The sequence below is a fragment of the Phytophthora parasitica genome (assembly GCF_000247585.1).
Source record: "Phytophthora parasitica INRA-310 unplaced genomic scaffold supercont2.7, whole genome shotgun sequence".
Lineage (NCBI taxonomy): Eukaryota > Oomycota > Peronosporomycetes > Peronosporales > Peronosporaceae > Phytophthora > Phytophthora nicotianae.
The window spans coordinates 431,549-450,350 of record NW_008648993.1 but is presented as its reverse complement, the minus strand read 5'-3'; the positions used below and the strand labels follow the sequence as shown (position 1 = coordinate 450,350).

General features: G+C 47.7%; 8 protein-coding genes across 11 annotated transcripts; 2 read left to right on the top strand and 6 right to left on the bottom strand.

Moving 5' to 3' along the window:
* Positions 1–29: 29 nt before the first annotated feature.
* On the top strand, positions 30–591 carry PPTG_05135 (hypothetical protein). Its single transcript, XM_008898632.1, has one exon. The coding sequence runs from the start codon at positions 83–85 to the stop codon at positions 407–409; it is 327 nt and encodes a 108-aa protein (XP_008896880.1). The 5' UTR covers positions 30–82; the 3' UTR covers positions 410–591.
* PPTG_05134 (hypothetical protein) lies at positions 453–2,593 on the bottom strand. 4 transcript variants are annotated; one of them, XM_008898630.1, is made up of 4 exons: positions 1,918–2,593; positions 1,760–1,858; positions 1,462–1,698; positions 456–1,377 (listed from the first exon to the last, which is right to left on the bottom strand). In XM_008898630.1, the coding sequence occupies exons 1-4, from the start codon at positions 2,533–2,535 to the stop codon at positions 541–543; spliced, it is 1,791 nt and encodes a 596-aa protein (XP_008896878.1). In that variant the 5' UTR covers positions 2,536–2,593; the 3' UTR covers positions 456–540. The 4 variants fall into 4 exon arrangements, with proteins under 4 accessions (XP_008896876.1, XP_008896879.1, XP_008896878.1 ...); XM_008898629.1 differs by having other exon boundaries at positions 456–1,380; positions 1,918–2,572; XM_008898628.1 differs by having other exon boundaries at positions 453–1,698.
* A 2,077-nt stretch (positions 2,594–4,670) lies between these two features.
* PPTG_05133 (hypothetical protein) lies at positions 4,671–6,700 on the top strand. The gene has a single exon (XM_008898627.1). The coding sequence runs from the start codon at positions 4,842–4,844 to the stop codon at positions 6,546–6,548; it is 1,707 nt and encodes a 568-aa protein (XP_008896875.1). The 5' UTR covers positions 4,671–4,841; the 3' UTR covers positions 6,549–6,700.
* Positions 6,701–8,294: 1,594 nt separating this feature from the next.
* On the bottom strand, positions 8,295–9,338 carry PPTG_05132 (hypothetical protein; the record flags this gene model as incomplete). The annotated part of the gene is made up of 1 exon (XM_008898626.1): positions 8,295–9,338. One exon carries the CDS (start codon positions 9,336–9,338, stop codon positions 8,295–8,297), a length of 1,044 nt encoding a protein of 347 aa, XP_008896874.1.
* A 329-nt stretch (positions 9,339–9,667) lies between these two features.
* PPTG_05131 (hypothetical protein) lies at positions 9,668–11,420 on the bottom strand. Its single transcript, XM_008898625.1, has one exon. The coding sequence runs from the start codon at positions 11,394–11,396 to the stop codon at positions 9,819–9,821; it is 1,578 nt and encodes a 525-aa protein (XP_008896873.1). The 5' UTR covers positions 11,397–11,420; the 3' UTR covers positions 9,668–9,818.
* Positions 11,421–11,679: 259 nt separating this feature from the next.
* On the bottom strand, positions 11,680–13,539 carry PPTG_05130 (CAMK/CAMKL protein kinase). The gene is made up of 2 exons (XM_008898624.1): positions 12,413–13,539; positions 11,680–12,328 (listed from the first exon to the last, which is right to left on the bottom strand). Exons 1-2 carry the CDS (start codon positions 13,418–13,420, stop codon positions 12,008–12,010), a joined length of 1,329 nt encoding a protein of 442 aa, XP_008896872.1. The 5' UTR covers positions 13,421–13,539; the 3' UTR covers positions 11,680–12,007.
* Positions 13,540–14,331: 792 nt separating this feature from the next.
* PPTG_21639 (hypothetical protein) lies at positions 14,332–15,029 on the bottom strand (the record flags this gene model as incomplete). Its single annotated transcript, XM_008899270.1, has 2 exons — positions 14,332–14,339; positions 14,933–15,029. The coding sequence occupies 2 exons, from the start codon at positions 15,027–15,029 to the stop codon at positions 14,332–14,334; spliced, it is 105 nt and encodes a 34-aa protein (XP_008897518.1).
* A 379-nt stretch (positions 15,030–15,408) lies between these two features.
* PPTG_21638 (hypothetical protein) lies at positions 15,409–15,663 on the bottom strand (the record flags this gene model as incomplete). The annotated part of the gene is made up of 1 exon (XM_008899269.1): positions 15,409–15,663. The coding sequence occupies one exon, from the start codon at positions 15,661–15,663 to the stop codon at positions 15,409–15,411; it is 255 nt and encodes an 84-aa protein (XP_008897517.1).
* Between the last annotated feature and the right edge of the window lie 3,139 nt (positions 15,664–18,802).

The following is an 18,802-nucleotide window of genomic DNA, read 5'->3' as shown; positions in this document are numbered from 1 at the left end:
GATAGGACCAAAATTGGACTAAAAAATGTGGTCGAGCCACACGCCCCACAATTTGTATCCCGACGTGAAGTACCAAGACAAGATGCTGCGCTCTCAGGTTGCCAAGGTCGCTAAGTCGCGGGGTCTCGTGCGTCGCTTTGCCTCGGACGCCAAGGAGGAAGTCGTCAAGGTGGCTCCCACGCCCGCGCCCGTCGTGGTGAAGAAAGGTGGCAGCTCCTTCATGCAGCGCATCGTGTCGTTCGGTGTAGGCGTCGCTGTGGGCGCCGGCTACGGTCTGTACGTGCTCTCGGAGGACGTGGAGCAGTCGACGCAGCAGATTCAGAGCTCTGTGGGCAGCCTCAAGGACGAGATGATCGCGCAGAACGCGGCGCTCACCAAGCGGATCGAGGCGCTTGAGAAGCGTCAGTAGATGGGCAACAAGAAGAGGAGGAAGAGCGCAATAATGACGAAAATATGCGCGAGGAATGGTTAAATGCTTCTCTATTGTGGCAATTAATGGGTCTTGTCCTGTGCTTATCAGGTTTTACATTCTTGAGACTTCTATTGAGAGTACAAGACATTAGGGACGGGAGCTGGTTCGGCGGCATTTCGTTTCACAAGCTGTTGCAGGTCGGTGGATACGAGGTCGTACACTTTATCGGCGAGTTGCATGGACGTGAGAGCGCTGCGCAACGACTCGATGTCTTTACGGAAGCTCGAATTAAGCTCCTGTTTCTCTTCCAGTTGCTTGGATAAAGTCACCACGCGCTGCTTATAAGTGTGCAGCTCGCGTTGGAGCGAACAGAAGATCGCAACATACCGTTCCCGTAACGCTGCAACATCCACACTGTCCTTGCGACTGCCGTCCGCCATAAAGTCCTCAATCGCTTTGTCTATACAGCTCGCATCGATCATCTCTGACATCCCAGCAACAACGCTTCCATCGACATTGTTGCCTTCTTCAGACTCTGTGTTGCTGCTACTTCCTCGACGACGCTGGTCTCGCTGCTGTCGCGTCTTCTGTTCCGGAATAGTCTGGTCATTTAAAATATCCATCGTCTCAATAATCTGTAAATCCGGAATATCCAAAATGGAAATCCGCTTCGGAGCGCGAGGTAAAATCTGGTACTGGATCCCCATCTTCTGCGCGTTACCGATCAGCGCCTCAGCGTCCATCAGCAAGGAATCATCCAGCCCTTCGCATGCTTCAGCTATCATGCCACCTAAACTGCTGGCTATGCTTGGTCGTCTGCTGCCTGAACCTAGAGAGTCTTCTAACTCTTCGACTACGGTACTTGTCGCTGTGGACTCCGGGTCCATACTGAACGAGTTACTGGCTGATCGGTTCCACGGTAGGTCGTATACCGGTACTGGCGGTGGAGGTGGAGCTTCCTGGGTCTGCTGGTCGAAATCAAGAGACGGCGTGTACAACCTCAGCATGCAACTCAATCCCAGCAATCCGAAGTTTGCACTGACACCTACTGGGGGTTGCTTCTTGCTCTCTTCGTCCTGGGCGATCTTGCGTAGAGTCAGCATTGGAGACAAGCCGCGAGCGACGGCCTCGTGTGTACTCTCGTCCGCCACAGCCATCTGGCAGAAGGCTCGCAGCGTCAGGACGATGATATCCCGCACTGTGTTGGATTCGGCACGTAGTCGCACGTAACATCCTTGAGCCAGGTGAAGGTAAAACTCGTTCGGTGAGCCTCGAACCATCTCCAACTGAAGGTACAAGAGGGAATGAGACTCCAATAACCGCAGAGAAGGAAAAGTTCCGATGTACCTTGATATCTGGAGTGTAGAGGCTCTCGAATGGTGGGATTAGTGACGATTCACACGTCAATCGGACTCTCCGATCGTCGATCAACAGCGTCCAGCTCTCCTGCATGAAAAAATAATTAGTTTTCTTCTCCACCTTCTTCTTTCAATGCTGCGTCGTACTCTCAGTTCTTCTTCGTTTAAGTATTCGCTGCTGTCTTGCACTGAGATGCTGCGTAGTCCCATGAAGAGCACGGATTTCCTCTCCAGATACATCTCGACTTTGCTGCGGACTTCTGGATCTTCTTTGATGGGTCCGTATTCGAGCATTTTGGTCTTGAGAACGTCCTCGTCCTCGATCATAACTTTTGCCAATATCCTGGCTCCAATATCGTCGGCTGTGGGTGTGTACCACTCGTCGCAGGCCCCAGGGATGACCTGGAAGTCGTCCTGCTCCCCTACTGCCCGGAACCATTGTACAGCCACGGGATAACAGCAGCACTCAGACCGTAGCGGTCGTCCCAGATACGTCAGTACATGCATATGCGTGTGGTGCACACCACCTTGTAATACGCAGTTATCCAGGACGCGTGCGACGCTGCAAGCGCCGATAGAGTCGCAGCGATCGGTATCGTGGACGTACGAGGGGTTTTCGGCGCCGCTGAGACTCGGTGCGGACACGGAAGACAGCGTGGAGCTCGGTGTGGGTGCGTATGTCCCCGAGGGCTGTGGTGAGCGCTCGTCCGGCCGTGGGGAGGCTGAGATGCCGCGCTTGAGCGAGTCGACCCAGCGGCTACGCATATTGGAGAGGATGGAGGAATGTGTAAGAAATGACTTGCGTTCAGTATGGACGAGAAGGTGCAAGCGGGCGGAAGTTAAGAACCAGATGCCTCGATTTTCGACCAATTGAAACACGACAATATGAAATAACCAGCTTCAACGTTTGGACAGCGAACTGGACCCGCAGACCGCAAAAGCGTTGCCATTCGACTAGAAACAATAAATTGTTACTGACTGCACAACTCGTGGTCGACGAATATTGCTCGAGGCGCTGGCTTCAGCAGCTTCATTTGCTCCACTAGAAATGAGCAACACGAAGTTTCTTCGTTTGACCAAGAATATGTGGCTCAGAGCCACTGATTCTGCAGCGCCGCAGGGGTAAGAGGAGTAAAGTTGCACATAACAATAGAACGTCACCTTATCACGTTGCCAAATTATGCCTGTTAAACGCGTGCACTGCTATGACGGATCCTTCCACCATCATTGCCAAGTTGGCAATGCCAACATACCCATATCTCTGGCCTGCTCCGCCGCAGCATTAAGCTAAAATGAACCAAGAATGATCAGATTTTTAGGGTGCCGGAAACAATTTTTTTTTTAAAAATGAACGTTTGGTGTTTTCCATTAAAAAAACAGCTTTTGAAATGAAGACGTTTTGAAAAAAAGTATTTTAGCATTTCAAAAATTATAAGAAACACTTTTTTGAAAGTGCATATAATTTTTTTTAAAAAAGTAGTTAGGTTCTTTAAAAAAATACTTTAACGAGTTTCCTTTTTTTTGGCGTTGTTACGGTACTTAAGTATGTTTCTCATTAGTATTGACAAATATTATATTATTAGATATTAAGTATCCAAATATCCAGAACTTCCCGGGCGCAGCACGGCATTAGTTTCTGGAGGGAAGGGCTTTGGGAACCACAAGTTTATTCGCTCCCTTCGCATTAAATTCACGCTTACCATTGACTAATTATATTAGCCAATGGTAAGCTTCAAGTGATTGTAAATATATCCAAAATTTGACTTTTTTGTAGTACTACATCTATGAGTCTGATTTTGCTACCTGCCGAATCCGGTGAGGATCGTGTTACAAATAAACTCCGAGATATAGACAAAGAATGTATCCCCTGTTCACGTGTTAAAGCAACGTCCTTTGTCAACGCATCTCCGGCGCCTGCTTCGCCGCCGCAGCATCTGCCCATGTATTTGATGTACTTAGTATGATTTAAAAAATAAAAGCATTCTTTTTTTTAAAAAAATGCAAATGTACTAAAAATGAGCGATTTGAAAATTCAGCGAATTTCACACCACCAGCATTATGTTTTGAACGTACCCTCACCTGGCGGAATCGAAATCGGAATGTGAATCGATCAGAAACTGTCAATTAGTGTCGCCTCTAACATTTACGCACACTTCGTTCTATTGCCAGCAATTTTCCTTACTGGCAGAACAAACGAAACACTCAATTTGTGGCAACTCTGCGTTCTGGGCGCGTCCGTCTCTCCGTTTCTCCCACCGCGTCGAGACCTCGCCGAGGGTTTATGGCAGGTGCTCCGTGCCATATTCAACACTGTTGTAGTTTACTTCAGTATACTTTAGTAATCTGTACGATGACTTACAGTTCAAAAGCCGAAATAAATGAACGAAGATAAAAAAGGAATTGATCACCTGGAGACTCTGGATGGAGCCTGCAGCATCCTACATGTATTACGTGGTCATCACTGCCCAAATCGGCGAGTTACTCCCGGCGCGCGCCGGCTCAAGCATGATGGTAGCCGGGCGCAGTGCTCGAATGCTCGGCAAAGTCTCCGAATAGTCTCGCTAGTGAGCATCGTGGTGCTATCAACGTCCTCCATTCGCGCGCGAGCTTCGACGTCGGCAGCTTTCGGTGACTGATTGGGCGATACAATGCGTGATAAGGTGGACACATGAGCACCAGCACCTGTCTCCACACTGGTTCACCGCGCATGAGCCAGGGACATAAACATAAGATTCCGGAGTTGCTTGACCACCTGCAACGGCGGACATTACGGCGTTGGAGGTGGGTCGAGTGGTGAATTTGCACATCGTCATGATGATAAATATCGACTCTCGCAGGCGAAATGAGCCGGTCGAGCCGGAGCTGCGCTGGCTGCGCTCAGTGCACGAGATTGGCGATCGCGGCTTCTTTTTCTTGATTGTTGGTCGGTAGCCCAGCGACTGCTTCCTTGACAAGATCACCGAGTCTTTTGCATTAATTTCTTAATCGGCTTGAGCAGTGGAGTTCATTCCGCTTTCTGCCTTGTACTGCACACTGCCAAGCTTCCAGGCCCAAGTTCGGTCAATTTCACAATGGCCCCGACTCCCACTGGCCAGAATGTGCACGACCTGCAGCGTTTGTCAGTCGTGAGTATCACCAAGGAGAGTGTCACCAAGGACGCCGATGGTAGCTACGCTGGTATCAAGACGCCTGATGGTACCCCAGAACTGCTCGAGGACGGTGCTCTGCGTCCGGGCGGTATGCCCAATCTAATGAGTCGCGACCACATCGGTCTGATCTTCCAGTACGCTGCTGTTGGTGTCGTCTACGGCATGCTCCCAGAAACGGTATATCCTTTCATGCAGCAGTACCTCAACTGTAGTGGTGCTCAAGTTGCTGCCGCCAAGGAACTCGTCATTCTGCCGTGGAGTTTCAAGGTGTTCTATGGTATCATGTCGGACTGCTTCCCGCTATTCGGCTACCGTCGTCGTCCGTACATGGTGATCGGTTGGACCATCTGCATCGCAATGCTGTTGCTCATGGCTATTATGCCGATTGGCCAGCCGTACTACACCGTCGCCGCTGACCGTAAAGTTGACGTGGCTGACTACACTCCGGAGATTGAGGCTCGTCTCAACCACAGCGCTCCTGGCGAAGGTGCCAAGTACGTCGTCATCATGTTCTTTGCTGCGTTCGGCTACGTGCTGTCCGACGTGTGTTCCGACAGTATCGTGTGTGAGCTCGCCCAGCAGGAGCCCATGGCCAAGCGTGGTAAGACTCAGTCCGCTATCTACACTGTGCGTACGACTCTGGTGATTCTCGGTGAACTGCTCGTTGGCTTCTGCTTTAACGGTGAGGACTACGGTGGTGACTTCGACTTTTCTTTGAGCTTCCCGGAGCTTATGATCATCATGGTAGTACTCACAGCTCCTGCGGTACCTCTCACGTGGTACTTCATCAAGGAGGAGAAGGCTGAGCGTCTTGACTTCCGCAAGTACATTAAGGAGTTCTGGGACCTGCTCTGCAAGCGTGTAGTGTACCAGGTCATTGCTCACCACTTCTTCGCCGGTATCTTTTCCAGCATTTCGTACACGGCTAGCTCTCCGGTGCAGTCGTACATGGTTGGCGTTACCCCCATCAACAACACGCTGAACGACGTGCTCGGTCATCTGTGCTTCATGACCGGTATTATGGTCACATCCAAGTACGGTCTCCACTGGAACTGGCGGTTCATGATCGTTGCTACTGGTATCGTCGTTATTGTCGTCGACTGCTCCGTTGCTCTCATCACGGTGTGGGATATCTTCCGTAACCAGTGGTTCTGGCTTGGCCCTCCTATTGCGGTGCAGATCCCCAGCGGTGTTGCTTGGATCATTGCATTATTCGTGACGGTCGAGATTGCCGGTGTTGGCAATGAAGGTGCCGTGTACGGCCTTATGACAACAGTCGGCAACCTGGCCACGCCGTTCGCTACGACGCTGACGCTTCTTATCGACGGCCCGTTCGACATCACGAATGCTCGTGTGCAGGCTGACGACCACTCGGTTCGTGTGGATATCACGTACACGGTCATCATCTCGTACGTCATGACGATCTTCTCGTGGGCATTTTTGGTTCTGCTTCCGCGTCAGAAGAAGGAAACCCAGGAGCTGGCTCGCAATGGTGGATCCAGCAAGCTCTTTGGTGGTCTCACTGTGGGCTATCTGTCTTTCGCACTGATTTGGTCTTTAATGGCCAACACCCTGGCAATCTTCGATAGCACCTCGTGCCTACTGATTGCTGGTGGCAAGGGTTGCTAAACGATTCCTGGTGTAGGCATATTTTTCTCTGTAGCGTTATGAACGGTAGGACCTTTAGAAAAGAAGCTCCGGACGATCTAAATAAAAGTACACATTAGTTGATTACCTTGTTGTTAGTAAAAAGCAAGACTGAAAATGAAGCTCATCAACCCTTTTTTGGAAGAATATATTAGCGAGAGTTTTGACCGTAGGGTTAAAAGGGTACAGCCTTTGGTGCGTTGTGCAATCAACTATTGAAATCTATATGTTGCAGTATTGGAGCCCAAAATACAATCTCAGTATTGTATTTCAGTATTTTAATTGCAGTTGCTATTAAGTTGGTCTATCCAGTACTTAAGTACATTTCTTTAAGAACAGTACGGTTTACATTCCCCATAATTTAACCAAGTCTACTAAATTGGCCAATACAATACACATTTTGGAACAATACTACGTAATTGTGGCGCTATGAAAGATCTTAATCAATTTTTTTTTAATATTATTGTCCCAACGCTATCCTAAGTATTGTAACCAAGGCCTTCTCAACAGCATCAAGTGCGTCAGAGAGTTCGCCCCCTGCTGATTAGCGATTTTTTACTCGCTGCTGAGTAGCATTCTCACGACGATGTGTTGCAATCACATCGTATATCTTTCCCAAACGCTGTAACTTGGTTCATTTTTCGGGCCCAGTGATCCACCCATCAAATAATAACGGACCTTATACGGTGGTATTTTGAATGGCATTTGCTGAAAAAGCTGCGTTTGGAGGCTTTCAGCGAGCTTCTCTAGATCTGGGAGTTGCCTTATTGATTCGAGACGCCCTGTCAAGCCCGTAAATGACGAATGCTCCAACAGGAGTTGACTCGTTTGAGAAATGGAAAACGAATTGACGCCCAATTCGTTCCTGCACACCTCAGTGTATCTGAGCCACTGAATACGATTCTGATTTCGCCAGACTTCATCAAAGCAACCTTGGGGCTTTCTCGAGATTTCAGCCACACTGAAATTTGTGAATGGAGGGGTAGCTCTCGAACGTTGCCAGTTGCATCTTGTTAGGAAGCTTCGTCATTCCCTCGACTGGTCGAAGTAATTGAAACAGGTCCACCAGCTTTCCATCAGGTCTTGTCTAGCGTAGCAAATCGAGTAACCTGTAGTGCGAAAACGCGTCTTCATTGTTTTAACACTCCACTTTTGTACATACAAGCGCAACGTCAGAAACCCTGGGTTGTCTTCAAGCTTGCTGATAGCCTCGGCAAAGCGCAAACGCTTGGGAAGACCTTAGAACTCACTTTCAATTTTTAGCGCCATCTTTTCAAATATCTCCGTGATCATCTGGACTTGAGCTCTCTCTCTCTCTTCGTTGCCCTGGTCTTCAATATTCACTTCATTAGTTCGCTACCATAGACACCAAGAGTCCATTCGATGCAGTCAGTCGTTCGTTACTGGTGAGCGCACGAGGCCCAGACTAGAAGAAGCGATATCGGTTGTGTCCATGATCCCAGAGCAAGTGTTGACTATACCAATCAAGATAAGCAGCACAGTTACAAACGCATATTTGAGTTACATATATTGGGATGTAGTTGCGACACAAACTATCACCGCAAAACCAGTTGCGTCAGCTCCCCTTTCAACTTGAACGAGACACGCGTAGCAAAATAACGAAAGGGCATTCCAAAGCATCAGCCAAATACTCAGACAATACCGGAAGCGACAGAAAAATCGTCTAATAATTGCCGAGAGGCGAACGATTTTTTTTTTATTTCACAGTTAAACCATCTCAGCAGCGTTGAGGGCGGCAAAAATTTCACCCCTGGCGAATAACGCTTTTACTTGCTCCATCGTGGCCTGCCCACCGCCACGTCGTGCAGCATATAACAGCGCATATCTTTCCAAAACTTTGTAACGCGGGTCATTCTTCGGAGGTAATGATGCAACCGTCAAATGTTGTGTGAGGAGTTCTCGAGGTGTGATTTTCATGCGCTGAAGCAGCTGACTCTGCATGCTTTCAGCGAGCATCTCCAGGTCCGGGGTTTTCTTAATCGATTCAAGACGTACTACCAACCGCGCTAGCGACGTATGCTCCAACAGGAGTTGGTTCGTTTGAAAAACGGAAAACGAATCGACACCCAGCTCGTTCCTGTACATCTCAGTGTATCTGAGCCACTGAATAAGATTCTGGTTTTTCCAAACTTTATTCAGCTCTAATATACTGAAAATATCCCTGGGGCTTTCGCGGGATTTCAACCACATTTCGTTCATCATCCTGTGAACGTCGGGGCTTCGTTCGAATAGATCTATCTGCATCTTGTCAGCAGTGTTCATCATACCCTCAATTCGTCGAAGAGACTGAAAAAGTTCCACCAGATCTCTATCAGGTCTTGTGTTTCGTAGCAAATCGAGCAATCTGACGAGCGGAAATGTTGCATCATCCGTTTTAGCTCTGTACTTAAGTACATACTGGAGCCACGCCAGGAACTCTGGGTTATCATCAAGCTTTCCGACAGCCTTGGAAAAGCGTAAACGCTTGTAAAAGACTTCAGGATTCACTTTCATTGAAAGCGCCAATTTAGCCATGTTCCCCGTGACCATCTGGACTGGAGCCCTCTCTTCATAGCTTTGGTCGTTAGTGCTTGCTTCAACCGTCTTTGCTGCAGTGGACCTTAAAAGCCTTCTTGGTGTAGCCAGAGCGACCACTTTATCACGAGTTAATCTTGAATTGGAATAAACGAGGTCGGCTTTGTCCTTGATCCCATAGCACGAATTGGCTCCCACAACAACGATAAGCAGCACGATAACACACTGCAAACTCATGTTAAGACTCGGTTGTTTTGAATGGGGCCTTTGGTGGAAAAATGCAAAGTAGAGCCTGTGCGCATTCTCATCTAAAATATCTGAAGAAGAAGATAGCCGTTTGTCATCGTTTTACAGCGTAAGCAATCAGTGACTAATCAAGTTGTACATGTCAGTAATACGTATTTCATTCATACGTACTATTAGCGCTGTACACTGCACAAAGTACACATTACACTGTACCACAACAAAAGTTAAGTATTGTATTACCCTTTCGAGTATACCTTTATCTAAGTTATACCATACAAATCCAATATATTGTATGTCCATGCCATTATATGAATAAGAAATATACATATAAAACAGCATGCTTGTTATCATTCAGCGTCGTTTGATCGTCGTCTAAAATGAACAGACAAACTGCATGATCACATCCAAAATATTAAATACATCTAGATTCTCTCAATTTCTTTAAGTGCACTGAACCACGACTAGGTTGAGTCACGCTGGAAATACAAGCTGTAGGGTAGCTGCGACACAAAACACAGCCGCGACCACGCCTAACACCGCCAGTAGAACCAGTCGTGTCATTTCCTTACGACCCGAACGCCACTCCGTGAGACGCACGTAAAATATCAGTGGAAACAAGTAGCACAGCATCAGCAAGATACTCGCACCAACGAAGGAAAACACCACTTGTAGTCCAGGAACGCGTAAGGCGCAGATAATTTGAGCAACCAGCAGTAGAAGAGTCACAACTGCCTGTACAAATTGTGACGGAGCTGAGTCGTTCTCATCTTCCTTGTTACTACGAGATGTACAGGCCACATACATCTCGAGCACCAGCGAACGAAGCGGATGAAATAGCAGCGGAAATGACAGTAAAATCGTCAATAAAATCGCCACACGAGGCACCGCCATGATCCGGTCATTCGAGAGGTTTAGCAGTATGTTACCCTGCGTTTTATTCCCATAAATCTGCACTGCGCAAATACCGAACGTCGCATACAGCAGAATGCACGTGCCGACAGCCAAAGCCAAGTGACGTCGCATGGTTCGTCCAGCAATTTGAAGTAAGTGTACATCCACAGGAGCTTCTGTACTGCCAAGATTTTCAATGTCCTTGTCTTCTGCCTTCCGTCTTCTCGCCGTTTCAGTAGCCACGAGTTGTGCGAGCAACGGAATCACATTTAAATGGAGCATGAACGTGAAGTTGTATATACCTACGACCTCAGCTACGCGCCAGAATAATGACGCTTCACTCTTCGTCTCTGGTACTGGGACCCCATTATTATCGAGACCTGCATCTTCGATGCCCCCAATTGTAGCTCGATATGCCACAGCACAAACCAAATAAACCGAAAATGCCACTCCAAAGTATGACGAAAATCGCAGCGCCGATATTTTCGTCAGACATCCAAGTGGCAGTACGACAACCAGCACCACGACCCAAACTGAAGTCACCACTGCATGTTGCTGCTCTTCTACATCCCACTGTTCAAATCCATTAACCACCGCAGAAAGCAACACCGGTGCCATGTCCTTCACCACTCGCACGCAGCCCACACACGCTCCAAACACTGCAAACGCCGTCAAAGCTCCAGTCAGTCGAGCCAACAGGTTGCCGCCAGCTCTCCAAGCCAAATGCTGGTACGTTTCTCGACTTCCCTGCAGTTCATCAACACTCTCTGTTGTCACTTTTACATGAACGTCTACTAGTGTATCAGCTGTGAAAGCCATTGCCAACCCGACACAGCACAACACCAGAACCGCCTGGACAGGCGACAACAGCACGAAAGTATAGGGAACCGCCAATGTGCCGGCGCCGATCGCTGACATCAGCAGCGTAAACGGCACGGCGCAATTGTGTCCCAACCATTGACACGGCGATACGGAGACCGCGGGTCGAGGTGGTTCAGCTTCAGTCTCCGGTACAGTGGCCTGAACGTCGATCTCTTCGGAAACAACGAGTGGGAACCCCGTCTCGAACGATTCTCGACGATGGCGATGCCTTTGACTGGATGAAAGAGGCTGCGGAGACAGAGGCAGGAGCGGGGCCTTCTCGTGCGAGGAGGTCATACTGGCCAAGTGAGGTGTTCGACGAGACTTGCAAAATGTTACTTTAGTACGTCACGTCGGACCATACGGCACACAACCCTACGATTCCATAGGAGTTTTCGGCGAATAGGAATCGGAATGGGGACAATTTTTTACTTGCCGTACCTATTAGTAAAAATGTAAAAAAAATGTAGACTCTACAAGGATGCTGGTTTGAATTTTTCTTTATCTTTCTGTAGACTAGGTGAGCATTCATAAAAACTATAAAAACTAGGTGTTTGCGTTGGTTTGTAGCAAAACACCAGGCCCGTCATTTTCGAGAACATTTTCATACTGCTGTACATGTAGATCTAAGGACTTATACTCTTGCATTATAACATGGAGTATTTTCGGTGCACAGGTCCCGATCTCCATGCACCTTTTTATCGTCTATCAACGCTTTGCTGCTTCTAATCGGCCGTCTGATTTCTCGATGTCTAAACTAAGGCGATGGCTGGCTCGAGTTGGTTTGTAAAAACTGGGAAGATTCCCGAGATTTCGCGTTCTTGTGGACGGTGTGATAAGCTTGGTCTTAGCATTTATGTAATGCACTGTAGTTCGGATGCTGCTGCTGAAGGATGATACGGCAGCGATCATCCGAGTGTGTCCAGTATGGACTGTGCACGGCGGCTAAAGTCGACGTCGTAGTCGACAAGCAGAGGTTGAAGCAAATTCGCTGCCTCAACAGCCGTCAGTCGCTCGGTCGGACGGTCCGCGAGCAGCAAGCCGCGGAAGATTTCATAAATTACGTCTGGGAACTCGATGCGGCGGAAGCAAATGAGGCAGCCTTCCTGTCCGAGACATGTGTCGTAGCCCGGTTGATTCGCATGTGCGAGCAGGTTCGTCACCCAATTCGTATCACACACAAGAGCCAAGTGGCCCTTGGGGTATCCGAAACACAACAACTGGTACAACTACACGTAAAACACACACACACACACACACACACACAAAAACGTTAGTCCAGTTCCATACAAAGCACCTCTTTCGGCACTTACCAATACTCCAGCAGACCACATATCTGCAGGTGCCCCCAGAAAGCCCGGACGCGGTGACGGGTGCTGGTTATGAGCTCTTACTTCCTCTGCAACGTATAGGGGCTTGAACTTGATCAGTCGATCGTCGGCTCCTGCGCGTCCATTGTTCGTCATGATCTCGGAGCTGCCAAAGTCGATAACTCTCGGGTTATACTCAGCGTCAATCACCACATTGCATGGATCTACGTCCAAATGGCACACATTCTGTGCGTGCATGTATGCGAGTCCCTTGAGTACCCCCTCGAAAATATGCAACGCCTCGAGCATCCAGGCTCTTGCCACAAAGATATTAACTGCCTGTTCCAGCTCAGGCAGTGATGTCATTCTATTCACCAGTCGCTCCACGGCGAAGCGCTTATAGTCTGTGAGCCGTCGCTTGGCGTACATGATGAGGCTGCCGTTGGCTGCCCAGTCCATAGCGATATACTCGTTGTGCTCGTCCGCCAGACACTCCCACTGCGACAAATGTGGCGAGTGGTACACACCAGCGAAGCCCGGCGGCTGCAGTTGTGCCATTACGCGCACCTCGTTGAGTACGTCGTCGTGCTGCAACTTAAGCTGTGTCTTATCCATGATCTTGAGCGCTACGTCGTACGTCGGGGCGGATCCCAGGCGGCCACGCTGGAAATACTTAGCGAAGCGCACGACACCGCAGCGACATACACCCAGCAGCGCCGTCTCGTCCTGATTCGATGCGTCAGATGCCAAAGGAGCCTGGTGCTGCGGGTGTGCAAAGCACATGACACCTCCGCGCTCGTCGTCCCAGGGCAACAGCAACACTGGCAGCTGCAGTTCGAACGCAGGGTAGCGAGGCGGTACACCACGGTGTCGGAACGGGATGTAGCGCGGCTCTCCGCGCTGCCGGTTGTAGGCGAACTCGACGAGCTGCAACGCCTCCAGCTCCATCAGGTGGCAATTGGCAAAATGGGCAAAGAGCTGAGGGGGCTGATAGAATGTAAAGTGGTACATTGTACCAAGTTACTTGAGGTGGGACGAAGGAATGAATGTGCAACTTGCTGCTTGGGTTGAAGCGAGCATTTAAAGTGAGTGGATTGGAGTCATGTGACGTGGCAATGTGCTCTTCACCTTGCGAGGACTGATGAGCTGCATCCACGGAAAAAAAAGTGTCTTGTGTTCTGGAATGTACTGTGGTGTTGACACACGAATGGAAGAGCTCACAAGTCGTTCCATCACGAAGCTAGTTGAACTAACACCGCCGCATTTGATGGTTGTCCATACTAAGCCGTTTGAGATTCCAGCCATCACAGCAAGAGCCATTGGCGCCATGCGAGCAAAACCTGAAATCGATAGCTACGGTGGGATGTGAACAAGGTCGTTGAATAAGTTTAAAGAGTTTAATTTTGTGGTTCTGCTCATTTATTGGAGAGAGAATAGATCCGGCTTCGCTCAACACGTCCACAAGCTGTTGCGCGCGTAGGAGTGCTGTCAGCTACAGAAAGAACGAGACGATAAGGAGTAAACCGCGAATGGATTGATCAGACATCTTTAGCAAGAATTAGTTACATTCAACTCCTTTACACCTGTTGAGAGTTTAAATAGTTAAAATAGCTTTTACTAGGAATACAGTTCGGTGTGGACAGCCCTCAACGGATTAATTCCACGGTACTGCGTAACTCGCTCAACATTCAGCTAATGAAATCAGCTGAATGTTGAGCGAGTATTAACGGTCTTTGGTCGCGAATTCTCGCAGGATTGCTACCCACCCATTTTTTCTTCGGGGGCTTTTCGAATCCTAAGCTGCTTGCTCTCGCGAGGACTTAACATCTGCCGAGCATCCAGCGAGGGCATTTCATGAGCTAAAGAAGAAGCGTCACAGTTCGTCGCTTTGTTTTTACATTTGGTGACGGAACTTCACCATATTAAAACACTATAAAAACTAGCAGCTTTTAAGTTAAAAAAAAACGCAGCAATATTTAATCTCCCATGAGAAATTTCTTACAAGCAATACAAACCTTTATCGGAAATCCATTTATCGATGCATTTTTGTTGACCCCTTTCAGAGTGTATCACACTGCGAGCCGTTGAAATCTGTGAAGCAAACTTTGATACTCAATATCAACGCGAACGATAAAGAGCCAGACCGCCACAGGCTAAAAAAGGAATATATTCGTAAATTAGGTATATGTACCTTGGATACCAGTGTTTTCTTACGATTCAACGCTATGTGGCGCAAACAACACAGTTTCTGATAAGAAACAACAATAATATTTCTAAACTGCGATATTTTCAAATCTAAGTCTATTACTTTCAATGCATCCATCTTGCATCATAATAATCCGATATATATAACAAGATCGTTGCAGATCAAAAAATCTATTTGCAACTAGTGAGAGATCATTTTATATTTGAAATATGGGAAATTCTCGAAATCTCAGCCACTGACATGGGAGTGTCCTGAAGGACAAGAACCACTTAGTCTCGCCTAACTACTCAATCCGAGAAGAGCAAGATGCCAAGCACCGCCACTCGAGTCTCCGAGCGTCTTAATCGTCAGTGGGAGGACGAGACCTCCAACCTTGTCGCTAGCCATGAAACCTTCGGTGATGTTGCTCGCCATGTTGAGGATGAGGTGGCTCCCCTATCCTTGCAGAGTACACTGGCTCGAGTGGCGACAGCACCCTCAAGGGCATGACAAACTTAGCAGATGGACGCTTGAAACACCTTCACATACTACCCGCATGCTCTCTACGCTAAGGACGTCAAGTTGCAGCCAGCCTAACGACCATGCGGGCGCTTTACAGAACATAAGGTTTAAACTCAACAGTGCACTACAGGGGTTGGAATGTGACGTTCACAGTGCTTCGGCCCGCCACCCCCCCTTGGCTAATTGATGGCAAGTTGGAAAGTGAGGAGGTGTTTATTATACCGGAGGCGGTTGCACTCAATACCATTTGATTTATACAAAGGCAAAACCCATTTGGTATTGAAGCAGCTCGTTATCCGATGAATTTTAATTTTGGGCCACAAATGTTCCGATCCGAGTCTGCACGTCGAATGGGGTCAATGTCGTCGAGCTCCTTAGCTGAGCTTTCGATAATCACAAAGCTCTCCAGCATTTTGTAAGTAGAGGACCATCTAGTAAAGTTGCGTTTGAGTGCGCAATGGGGTGTAAGCAGGCGAAGTGCTCCAGCCGCCTTCAAATTCCGTAATTGAGAAACCACCTTGTCGACCCGTTCAATAGTCTTCCCCATATCCGGTCGACGAGCAAGAAAGGCCTTTACGGCCAAGTTCAACTTGTGGCAGCCACAGCCGATCAGTGGAACGCCCACCTTTTCTGCAAGCGACTTATTAGTCGCACAATTGTCGCCAATGATGACCGAGGGGAGCCAACTCTTTTCATAGGATCATACTTATCGCAGAAATAACACGCTGAGCCAAAATTTGAGACAAGATGCAAATCTATTGAAAAAAACAGTTGGAATGTGATATTTAAGTGTTTGCTATCTGAAAATTGTCTGTTTTACGAAAAAGCACTGAATCTGGATATAAATGATTTTTACGCGAAATGGTTCACCATACGACAGGACAAACGTTTTGATAGTGTTATCTAACGGACAAATAATCTGGATAGTATGCCTGTGCATTTATATCCCATTGAATGGGATTATGAGGCTTTAGCAATCTGATTGGTTCCACTACCTGAAAGGTTTCTTCTATAATTAGGAATTACCAGAGTCAGTGAAAAGCACCGAGATGTGTCAAAATGATAGTGAAAAGGCTATTGTTTTGTTCTGAAGCAGTGAAAGCTTAGTAATAGTAATAGTGGGCTGACGTAATATTTAAAGTACAATTTTAAAACTATTTTTGAAATAATACTGTTATCGAAAATTCTTTGTGGTTACAATGATATATTATTGCCCATAGCAGATATTTTGCCCTCTATTTTAGACCTCTAAAATAGACCTGAACTATCACTAAATCCAAGTTTCAAGAGACATACCAACTCTATCCTGATTTGACTTTGATGTCGCGGTCTGTTTTGGCAGCAGCGAAGTCACTTCTGCCCGTCAGGAAGGGCAATTCTGCGTTTCAAACTTCAACTAGCGTTTATGTATGAGATACGAGTTTATCACTCAGATCATCAAGCTAGAAAAAGTTTTTTTTCACAGTTAAGCCCTAAATGAGACCTAGCTAATTAAATTGGAGTATATTACCGATATAATATACAAGCCTGAGCCAAAATATCTGCAATGACCAATAACATTTTCGCTATAAAAGGAAGCATTTTCCTGGTTTTCAACTAAGTACGACGATGTATCCATGTTAATGAAGGCAAAATTCCTCCTTTTATAATAAAGTACGACTACGACAGGTTGTTATGGGCATAGAAAAACCTAGCATATTGCACTTGGAAGATTTGAAGCGGTTCATCTCTTGCTTTAAAGTAGGTTAGATGTTTTATACCGAATATCTACACCATTTCCCGGCCAAACAACAAATTTTACCAACCAAACTGCAAAGTTTGAAAGAATGATGCTTTGTGTACAATCACAAAAAGTGCTTTTGTCATTCTTTGCAAACTGGATGGGTACACTTTTCAAGCAAAATGCAAACCAGTCGTTTTGGCGCGAATTGCCAGTTGCTTCCGCGGATACCGCGCCACACGAGTGAGCTTTTCCGCTCATTTTAAAAGATGACATCCCCCACAACCCAACAAGACCAACCGCGCCTTCGAGCGAGCGCAAGCCAAAATTCGCGTCGTCCGTGCCTTCCAGGAGAACCAGAATTGGAGGGATGTTGCCACGGCTAACGACGTCAACTATTTTACAGCACGCCGGACTGTACTTTGTGCTGGACAGGAGCCTAAGCAGCGCGGCGGCTTGCGCCAAGCTTCTGTAAAAGATGACTGTTGAAGTGATGAGCAACATTAAAGAACTTCTCGACGAGGACCGCCGTATGACCCTGGAGCAAATAGCTGACCTCTTGCAAGCCGAGCTGGGCGTTATTGTCAGCAAGACGTCCATTCATCGCGCCCTACAGGGCATGCTGTACTCGACGAAGCGTTTACGCATTGAGAAGGAGACTATGAACTCATCCGCCAACAAGGAGAAGCGCAAGACCTTTGTCTTGGAGCTGAACAAGCACATCAAGAAAAGTAACCTGATTGTATTTCAAGATGAAACTAACTTTAATTTGTACCTGTCTCGGAATGAGAGCTGGGCTCGGATTGGGGTCGTCCAACTGCCGCCTTCCAAAGGCAAGAACCTCCTCATCCAAGGAGGGGTGTCAAGTGGCTCTGGTCTACTTCTGCTGCAAACCCACGAAGGGTCCGTGAAGAAGGCCGAGAATGCAAGATTAATGGCGGATCTCTTCATCGCTGCTCTTCGCTCCAAGGAATACGCGGAACTTCAACCGGCCAAGGTTGTGATTGTCACGGACAACGCACCGTCCCACAACGACATCGAGAACCTTGCTCGAGAGTACCTGGCTGCTGACGGGATTATAAACCTGAACAAGCTCGAGATTCTGCGTCTGGGGCCCTACAGCCCGATGCTGACCCCCATAAAGGGGTGTTGGAACTCCTTGAAGGCCAAGATGCGGTGTTTCACGGCAGGACGAAAGCAGGGGTTTCTGGTCGTGGGGAGTATGACTCCTTTATGTCGCACAGATTGGCGCTGATGAAAGAAGCAGAGGAAGCGTGCAAGAGTGTCATTACGCACCGACTCATCTGGCGCTACGAGAGGCACTGCCTGCGCCACGTCTTCGCTGCGGAGAGGGGCTTTGACTTGGAGCTGGGCGCGTGACTTCGAGTTTGCATTTTGTTTGGAATGTATACCCATTCGTTTTGCAAAAGTTGAATAATCTATTTTTTATTCACTTGAAGTATCCCTGTCTCTTATCCTTTGCACCTTGCTTGGTAACTTGGCATTTTTGGCCAGGAAATGGTGTATACTATAGTTTACTATAATGGCTCACGAAAGGATTAAACAGCTTTACGTAGGAATTTGGAAGGCACCCATTAGGTAATCAAACCAGAATGGCTATATCACACGGAATGACACCTTTATATTGTGCAAGATATTGTCTCTCACTGGATTTCACAGCTATATATTAGTTTATAATAACTAGACAACACGGTCAAGAAGTTTGTCCTGTGGTGGTGAGGTTTTCTCACCAGGGTAGACGCCTCGTACGGTGAATGCCACCACTGTCAACTCCTCGCCGGCCCGGGCCTCGTTACACGGTTACAGGAATAATTCATCAACCATAGTAGTCCACCACAACGGCGTCCAGACGTTTCGAGTAGTTTTCATTTTTAGGTGCATTCTGTTGCCCTCATTCGGACGGGCGTTGTGAAATGGAGGACCGAAGTGCTCCAGATGTCCGGAG

Bases quoted from the DNA above. Each gene is read 5' to 3' on its own strand.
- PPTG_05135 (XM_008898632.1), top strand. From the start codon at position 83: ATGCTGCGCTCTCAGGTTGCCAAGGTCGCTAAGTCGCGGGGTCTCGTG.
- PPTG_05134 (XM_008898628.1), bottom strand. From the start codon at position 2,535: ATGCGTAGCCGCTGGGTCGACTCGCTCAAGCGCGGCATCTCAGCCTCC. The intron at 1,859-1,917 runs GTACGACGCAGC...TTTTTCATGCAG, and splicing joins TAAACGAAGAAGAACTGAGA to GAGAGCTGGACGCTGTTGAT. The intron at 1,699-1,759 runs GTACATCGGAAC...TTGTACCTTCAG, and splicing joins TCTACACTCCAGATATCAAG to TTGGAGATGGTTCGAGGCTC.
- PPTG_05133 (XM_008898627.1), top strand. From the start codon at position 4,842: ATGGCCCCGACTCCCACTGGCCAGAATGTGCACGACCTGCAGCGTTTG.
- PPTG_05131 (XM_008898625.1), bottom strand. From the start codon at position 11,396: ATGACCTCCTCGCACGAGAAGGCCCCGCTCCTGCCTCTGTCTCCGCAG.
- PPTG_05130 (XM_008898624.1), bottom strand. From the start codon at position 13,420: ATGTACCACTTTACATTCTATCAGCCCCCTCAGCTCTTTGCCCATTTT. The intron at 12,329-12,412 runs GTAAGTGCCGAA...TTTTACGTGTAG, and splicing joins TGTGGTCTGCTGGAGTATTG to TTGTACCAGTTGTTGTGTTT.